Here is a 9778-nt window from a genome sequence, read left to right as displayed (position 1 = left end):
AATTTAGTATGAAATATAGATAAATGAAGGGATAATATTGAAAATGGAGACCAAAAATAATTCTGACTTTGGTAAAATGATAAACATTTTGAAACATTTTAAAATGAAAAGCATAATACTTTTGATTGGATGAGTGATTTGACGGCCATGTTAATAAATTTGTTTTAAAGTTGTCTTCCAAAATAGAAAATAGAAAATAGAAAGTACGACACTAATGAAAAAGAGAGAATTATTAGCATCTACCCCACAACCTTGATTTTTAATTTACTGTTTGGTTGGGACCCCAGCATCTTGATTATTCAATCCTTTAACTTCCGTTTATGAAACCTTTCACCGGCTTTCGGCTATGTATTGTTCTCATTCCTGAAATCCCTCCCTAGAGCGCCCTCTCCTTTGTCCACCTTCTAACAATGGCTTCAAACTCAAATGAGATACTTCATGAATTCTCTCCCTTAATGCAAGTATACAAGGACGGCCGGGTGGAAAGATTAGTCGGGAAAGACGTTGTAGCTGCATCAGTGGATCAAGAAACCGGTGTTGAATCCAAAGATGTACAAATTTCACAAGAACTGGACATCTCTGCACGGCTTTACCTGCCCAAAAAAGCCAAACAGGGAACAAAACTTCCTCTTCTGGTCTACTTCCATGGAGGAGGCTTTTTCGTTGAATCCGCCTTCTCCCCTTTTTATCATACGTACCTCAATGCAGTAGTTGCAGAAGCTGATCTTGTAGCAGTTTCAGTAAACTATTGCCTCGCCCCCGAGCACCCTTTACCTATTGCTTATGAAGATTCTTGGATTGCACTCCAATGGGTCGCTTCTCATTCAAACGGGGAGGGTCCTGAGACATGGCTCAGGGGATATGCCGATTTTGATCGGTTGTTTCTTGGTGGGGATAGCGCTGGTGGTAACATAGCACACAACATGGCTTTAAAGGTCGGGCTGGGGATGCTGAAAGGTGTCAATGTTGAAGGGATTTTTCTCAATTGTCCTTATTTTTGGGGGAAAGAGCCAGTTGGTAGTGAAGCCACAAGATTGGAGAAAAAGGGACATCTTGAGGCCAGTTCTTTTTTGTGTAGGTCCTATGTTGAGGCCACTTGGCATTTTGTTTACCCAAATACCACAGGGCTAGATGATCCATTGCTGAATCCTGTGATGGAACCAAATCTTTCCAGGCTAGGCTGCAGAAGGGTGCTGGTCTGTGTTGCTGAGAAAGATATTTTGAAGGATAGGGGATGGTTTTACAAAGAAGCATTGGAGAAGAGCGAGTGGGCTGGAGATGTGGAGGTTGCAGGGGAGGATCATGTCTTCAATCTGTTCTTTCCCATGGGAGAAAATGCTGTGTCTTTGCTGAAAAAGTTGGCCAGTTTCATCAATGGGAATGGGGTGTAGATGCATCCTGTGAGTTTTAAGTGGATATATAACTACTTTGATTAGCGTCATTTCCTAGATGATTTATGTGTCTATTGAAAGTTCAATTCAATCTTGAGAATGAAAAGCTTTTCAACATAAATGGACCAGCAAGGTAGCTTTGGTAATTAACCTTTTGGCATCTCTTACTACGAGCCAGAAATTTTTTGTTTTTTTTGAAGTAATCACTATTCGATGGTGATAAATAAATGATAATAAGTAATGTATACCTAGGGAAAGTTCAAAATTCAAAGATATCCCTAGGGAAGTCAATTATTCAACTTCTCTGTTTTAGAAAATTACCCAAACAAAATGAATGCGAAAAAAAAAAAAGATCCCACCACCACCCTCCACCACAACTCATGCCCCACCAAAAGTGGCTGCCATCTCCCTTTTCCTCCTCTTTCCCCTCCTCCCTCCACTCGCTCTTCACCTCCTCCCGCCATTGACTTCGCCGTCAGATGGTGAAATAAGTGTTATGTTGGGAACTATTTCAATCAATTGCCTAAACTACATGGTTGGGAATCGTTTCAATCAAATGGCCTAAACTACATGCGGGGTTTACAATCACAGTTAGGGGTCAAGAGTTTGATTTTGACATTAAATTTTAGTTTGAGGCCTTAAGAGAGAGGAGGAGAAAACCTAATTGGTCTCTATTATATTTTCCTCAACAAAAAAGAATAGAAAAAGTATTATGTCTCCCAAAGCCAAAGGGATTCAAATGGATTTCAAGGAGAATTCGGCCAAGAAATTTAAGATGGGCAAAAGAACAATTCATGCAATTCTTGGTTGGTTAGTGGTAAGTTTCATGATCTACTAAAAAAAAAGTTTCATGATCTACTAGTGATATACAATATCTGCTTCATGAGTAATGGTTCAAATGTGGCACCTAGCTAGATATACCTAGGCATGGCCATGGTTCCATTTGGAACCGGGAATCGGACCGGAACCGAACCGTTTGGAACTGGACCAGAACCGGAACTAAAACCGTGAAACCAGAACCGTGGTAGAACCTTGGATAAAGGTTCTGGTTCTGGTTCTCTAAAAAATAGAACCAGAACCAGAACCGCCGGTTCCAGAACCGTTAAAAAATAATTGAAGAAGAAGAATTCAATTATACAACTGATTCTAGCGCCGTCGCAAGCAGTGAAGATGATTAAATAATTAATGTTTGTTTTGATATTTCATCTCAATTTCAATGAAAAAATCATGCATTTTATTTTCCATTTAAAATGATTACTATTTTATAGTGTAATGTATTTTTTAATTTGACAATGTAACGTACTTTTCATAAAATTTGTGTTATCTATTTATTACTCGTACTTTGTAGAATAATAATAAAATTAAAATATGATCTTTATTTTGTATTTATTTTTTTACATTCTATTTGAAATTTTAAATATATTGTTATATTCATATTAAAATTGGTAAGGATAAGGAATTAAATAAAATTGTATACAATCATACGGAACTAAAATCAGAAACATAAGGAACCGAAATCAAAACTATAAGGAACCAGAACCAGAACCAGAACCATCTTAGATGGTGCGATTCTGGTTCTACCTCTTTGAAGAACCAGAACCAGCGATTCTGGAACCGTGGCCATGCCTAGATGTACCAATGTCTGCTTGATGAATAATGCTTCAAATGTGGCGCCTAGCTAGCTACCGTGGTCAATGACCTTGAAGATATCCAAGAAAGGTCTCTCTCTCTCTCTATTGTTTTTGGTAATTAAAAATTTAAATAAATTTGGCTCTAATCACCACCATGAATTAGGATATGCTCCCGAAATCGTATGTTACTTACAAGGATTCTTATAGATCGCTCATCAATACAGTTTTCGTATCGATAGTAAAACTCAAACACATTTTTTATGAAATAATGAGTTGTTGTTATCAATTGAATCAACTTATTTATTAGTCATGCATCTTCTGCTAGCTAGCTAGTCCCGCCAAGAAATCAAGGCAATTTGGACTGCTGTATATGGAGCGTTCAAACAAACTTTAGCTGCGACTGTATTAGTCTACACTCTACAGTGCTATCATAGCTTATTGCATTAGGTTCAGTTCGGCACTGTTTCGCACCTCATCAATTAACACAAAGGCTTTTTTGTACCGAAACACCAAGACGTACTTCCATCAGAGAATAAAGAAGTAGCGCAAAAATTACACTAATTTTTTGCTGTCTATTACGAGTCCACTGGAAATACATTTCTAGACATGGAACTTACTACTATTTTTTTTAAAAAAAAAAAATTTTGTTCAAACAATGAATGAACAATAACTACTTGCTAATACAACAAATGGTTCACTTAGTAAAAATGGACCACACTTCCTCATAAAAGGCTGTGTGTTCAAATTTTATTGTTAATGTGAGAATTGTATTAATGGACGATCTGTAAGAATTCTTGTAAACGGCCACAAGAGCATATCTAACCCGTGATGCTGATCGAAACTGAATCCATCCAAACTTTTTCTACAAAAAAAAAGTAAAACTACTTAAGCTGCTAAGATGACATTTCTTGCATTCCTTATTGTACTTTGAAATTAATTGTTATTTGAGCAGCATTAGTTGGGGTTGGTTAATTTCATATCGTGTACCTGATCTCTCAAAGCACAACTATCGTGTATTAATTTGCAAGAGGCCAAGTTGGAGTTTGTGAGGCTCTGAAAAGATTTTCCAAAAAATATCTTTTGTGATTTCCAGTATTTGGTTCAATTTAGCGCTGAAAAAATGATTTCTCTTGTAAAATCTTTTCCACAAGTGGGTGTAAAATAACTTCACTTATAAACTTACTGAAGTTATTTTCAACCTTCTAATCCTCTCCCTTTTGTCCTTAGTTACATTCATCAACATAAGCAGTAAAAGGCCATAGGAAATAGTTCCGGTGGGATTGTCCGATATCTCTCGGCAAAACATCATCGATCCTTTCATCGCCCCTCTATTCATTCCATGTTATTCCTCCTCTCACAGAAAGGCAATCCAATCTATCGCACATCCCATTGCATCTGCATCGGACTTACAGAAACAATTAAGATCTACAGAAATAGGGAGGATCTAGAGAGACAAAACAAGGAGATAAAGAAAGAAGATATCTTAGAGGAACTTTTACAGGAGGAAGAAAGCCTTTTAAGATTGGCCACAGAGGAGAGAGATGAACTAATTCTATATGTCACCAACAATGTCCAACTTTTGCTTTGGAAATTTCAATCCGAGATCTTCTAGATCTTTGAAAGAATTTTAGTGGTAAAAATATTCTTGTGAGAGTTGGTTTTGTTTCATTGTCATCTTCAATGTCTTATGACTGAGTTGGAAAAAAACTGATATTGATCATTCATGTGTCTATTGCTTTAATCTCTTCTCGGTCAAAGAATGATGCCAGGGGTGGTGTATGTGGTGGAGGAAAGTTTTTTGTGATGGAGACAGAGAGGAACGGTGGAGATGGCCAACGGGAGAGGATTTCTTGATATGGTGAGGAATTGAATTATTTACTCACGGGGACAAATGTTTTCCAAAAGTAACCAAACATATGAAAATTAGAAAGAAAACAAAACTTTTTTTCCAGAAAAAAGACTTCCAATGAAATTATTTTCCCAAAGAAAATATTTTACATCAGACCTTATTATTATTATTATTAATGATTCCAGACTTGAGGTGGTAATGCTTTCAAAATACACATACATTATCCATTAGCCTAGTATCATCCCACAATTACAGTGCATAAGCTAAGCTAGTGAAACGTCAAGTCAATTATTGTTGTCCCTTTATAATTTCTTTCTATGTTAAATTCGTGTTTAATTTTATTCTTCTTCTTCGTCTCTATTTTTTTCCCCTTTGGATTCGGGTTCTATTTGAGGCTGGCCACACAAATGATAAAGATACGTAGCTGGCCTATATAAATATTATTCCAATTTCATATGAACTTTTTTTTTAAAATATTTTAGAGTTGTTCGTATTTATTCTTTTGTAATTGGGAACGCGTGTGTTATGATGTTATCGTACCTAGTTTTGTTTCTAAATTCTAAAAGTATGATAGTACTGGAAGGATCATTGACAGAATATTCTTTTTTTTTTTTTTGGTATGAAACATTGACCAAGATATTCTGAAGAAATAAAAACAATATTTAACATCATGACAAAAAAAGTACATGCTAAATCAGTTAACATAAGAAGAAGGAATTTAGAATTTTTCAGCAATTAATTAAATTGGCTTCTTCGTAATACATGTGTCAAATAATTGGTGAGTCGAAATAGAGGGATTGCACCCATTACATTGTACAAGTAATACTCAACCTGTATCTATCGCGTGTATTAGCATGAATATTTTTTATTCGATTAATCGTGAACCAATAAATAATTCATTAACAATATTTTTACATACTATTCATGTTTACATCAAATAAAATCAAGTATTATTTTTTTACCTGACAGTGTATACATTGTTAGTTTTAGATAAATAACAATTATGTAAAATTTAAATTTGAAATCCAACTTTTGCACGTGTTATGAATCCAACGGTGTACTGTATACACTGTTAGTATATATAAGATTTATTCAAAAATTAATGTATCTCAAATATTTAACTACCATATTAGTCCTTATAAACTTTATATGTAAATTTATACAATGCGATAATTTTCATTAAATAGTATAATACATAAGAGAGAAAAAGAAATAACATGTATTCTTGGGGATGGTTTTTAGATTTTCTCATGATAATACAAATACTTAAATTTCATTTTTTATTCAAGATGAAAAAAAAGCAGATATCTATCTTTACATTAATAATTTATTACTTCTTATCAAACAAATGAATTTACCAATGTAACATTTAACTATGTACTAAACAAAGTTACCATATATGGATAAAAGAATAATTTACATTTATTGAATGAGACAAAAGTTGTTAGAAGAGAGAGAAATTATAATTGGAGGAGAGTTAGAAGCAAAAATGGGTAAAACCCAAATTTCCATTAACTCATTAATTTTTTTTCAAATTTTTTCTATAAAAAGAAGTCAATATTATTAATAGACAAGTTTGAAATTGTCTAGCACGATTTGCTTAATAACAAAAGTTGATTTGACAAGTTGCAATAATGACATAAAATACACAAAACATGTTACGGATATATCTGATTTGAAAAATCATTAGATTAAACATAATTACAAAACAAAAAAGATTACACTATCAATTACAAGCCATCATATCTAGCCAATTGCACGAGTTGCTCCATAAATATCTGTGCATGTCTATTCCATTAGATATGCTATCCAACTAGTTTAAATGCAAAACTGATGTTAAGATCTAATAAGAAGATTTAAAAAATTCCAGATCTAACATAGAGACGAAGACCTAAAAAATTCCAAATCTAACATATAAATATAAAAAAAAACTTTTAGATCTAAGAAAAACAACAAAAAACTAAATCAAACATACACTAGAATAGTTTAGGAGAGAAGAAAACTCCCACTAAAATACGACTAATTACTTAGAATATTGGCAAAGAAAAAAAAATGTCAGACACTTATGATTCTGACAGGAGTGTGGTATCCATCTATTGACACAGTCCGGCACCTGACATAATTTTTTTTTTAAAGATCACTTTTTTAAAAACAAAAAAAAAAACATTTTCAGGGGAGCCAGCTGTATGTCTGCCTGCCGATAGAATTGAAGTGGGCACCCCACGTGAATGAAAGAAAGAGGCGTAAGCGATGGAAGATGGGACGGCTGGAGAGCATCCAAGTAACTTGAGCCGCTCCCTGTAGTTTCCCCTCCCATCATGCCTTATTGCAGCTTTGCTTTCTTTGTTTGCTCTATTTTCTTTTCTGTCCTTTTTTAAAAAATCGTTCAAAACGTTGCTCGCATTTTATAAAATAATTTTTTTCGTCCCTCACTTTTAAAAATATAATTTTACGTCTCTTACAAATTCACATTGGTCAAATTTGATCCCTATCTAGGTTTTCGACTAGTTTTTTGGTCGGAATTCACCACGTGTCTTGCACGTGATCACATTTTAAGGATAAAATTATCAAATCAAATTTTATATAATTCGATTCATAATCCCTCATATTTCATAAAATAAAATTTTTTGTCCCTTGCATTTCACAAAATGAATTTTTTCATCCTTCACATTTTTCAAAATGAATTTTTCATCTTTTATTGATCATGTGTGTGAATAATTTTTTTAAATCTATGTATATATCTATTTGATTTCACCTGAACAGTATGAATAGCATGAGAAATCAAATAGAGATATATATTACATACGACTCATACTACTCAAGTGAAATCAAATAGATATATACATAGGTTTAAAAAAATTGTTAATTTTTCACTTATATTCATTTTCTTTTACTCGAAATTTGAAAATAAAGAAGACATTTAATCCTAAATATTATCGAGTGTTTATATCAAATTAAATTTGGATTGAAAAAGTAAACAAAAGAAAAGTATGACAAAAAGAAATAAATGATTGGCACTTTCAAATTTTAAAACAATCACAAGGCAAGTAATTTAACTGTTGGTCTTAAAAGTGTCGAGTAGAAATTTCAAATTTAAACTGAAATTTGTTAGCACAATTATAGAATTTGAGTTAGGACCCATTAATTAGATGATCTTATTATGCAATTCAATAAATAAATTATTACCAAAAGAGAAAGGTTACAAATATTGAATAGGTTCAAATGGTGAAATCATATAAATATATACATGGGTTTCAAACAAAATTATTAGTTTTAAACCTCTATATATATATATCTATTGAATAGCATGTGTATAACTACGATTAGCATGTTTAGCTGAAATCCAATAAAGATAAATTACATGTTATTCATACTATTCAGGTAAAATCAAATATACATATACGTGGGTTTTCTGAAATGTCAAAAACAAAACAATTTATTTTATAAAATGTTAGGGACGAAAAAATTCATTTTGTGAAATGTGAGGAACTATGAATTAGATTATGTAAAAATTTGATTTGATAATTTTGCCCTTAAAAAATGATTACATGCAAGTCACATGGTAGATTCTGATTAAAAACTAGTCGGAAATCTAGGTAGGGACTAAATTTGGTCAATGTGAATTTGTAAGGGACGTAAAATTACACTTTTAAAAGTGAAGGACTAAAAAAATCATCTTGTAAAATGTGAGGGACGTTTTGAACGATTTTTCCTTTCTTTTTTTTTTTTCCCGGTCCATCCAAACTCCAAAGTGCGCGTCCTCCCTTCCCTTCTGAGCTCTTTAACAATACATAAATTGCGGCACCGCTGGCTGCAATAGTAATATATTTCACTTCTCCATTTTCAGCCGCCACTTCGATACCGTGTTCCAAGCAAAGGAAGCCAGCCTGCTTTTGTACTATGCTCCGAACAATTTCCTTTTTAGTTATTTATTATTTTTGGAGATTAATTTCCATTTAGCAAGAAGCATAAAAAGCAAAGCAAGTGAAGACGGATTGCTCCGAAGGACGGAACACGAGCTACCGGCTACCCAAATTCTAAATCTTAATTTTTTTTTCACCTTAAAATATAATTTTGGAAAAAATTTTTTGTATTTTTAATTATTTGTCCTCCTCCAAATAATTTTAAAAATATATTACATTAATTTGACAGTTTATATGCATAAATACATATGTATTTCACACTTTCGGATTAAAATTTTTTGTTCTGTCCAGATTTTTGTGGTCCCAATTGTGGCTAATTACTCAGAATATTGACAAAAACAAATTTTTAACATGTGTTTCTGTAACATTACTATTGACATTAATAATGTTTTCTACCCTTCTTTTTTTTTTTCACCTTAAATGTTTGTCCCTAATTCTTGAATCCCAGTTTGGAAGCCTCCTTTTTTTTTAAAGGCATGGAAGCCTCCCAGTCACCTTCCTCCTTTCCCTTTCTCTGGCTTCCTGCTTTCTTGCGATCAGGATATACACCTACTGAAAATAACTAGGCAATTGAATGGCGGCAGTTTGTTTTTTAACCTTTTCAGTCGCTGCCGGGCAGTGTCAGCCCGACAGCACTAGCACATATTTAAAAAAAAAAAAATTTATTCACAGCCCGGCAGCTACTATTCCTTTTTTTTTTTAATTTGGTTCAGCCCGGCAGCAATAGTTTTGTATGCACCCACTATCAGACCAATATATGTCCGATTTTTTTTTTTAGACAATATTATGAGTAATTAGCCCTAAAATACTTTAGAAAAGGTTTTATTAAATATAAAATAAAAGGATTAATCTTTCCTACACTGTTAGTGTTGGATGAATGACAAATCTGTAAAATTTGAATTTAAAATTCAACTTTTACATATATGTTATAGATCCAACCGTGATAGTGTATACACTATCAGCATAAGAAAGATTTATTCAAAA

General features: G+C 33.1%; 1 protein-coding gene across 1 annotated transcript; it reads left to right on the top strand.

The window, feature by feature from the left end:
• Positions 1-217: 217 nt before the first annotated feature.
• Positions 218-1551, top strand: LOC113732725 (probable carboxylesterase 12). The gene has a single exon (XM_027258664.2). The coding sequence runs from the start codon at positions 411-413 to the stop codon at positions 1389-1391; it is 981 nt and encodes a 326-aa protein (XP_027114465.2). The 5' UTR covers positions 218-410; the 3' UTR covers positions 1392-1551.
• Positions 1552-9778: the final 8227 nt, after the last annotated feature.

Source organism: Coffea arabica, chromosome 2e (assembly GCF_036785885.1).
Source record: "Coffea arabica cultivar ET-39 chromosome 2e, Coffea Arabica ET-39 HiFi, whole genome shotgun sequence".
In the NCBI taxonomy this organism is placed as follows: domain Eukaryota; kingdom Viridiplantae; phylum Streptophyta; class Magnoliopsida; order Gentianales; family Rubiaceae; genus Coffea; species Coffea arabica.
This window is presented reverse-complemented; position numbering and strand designations above follow the sequence as displayed.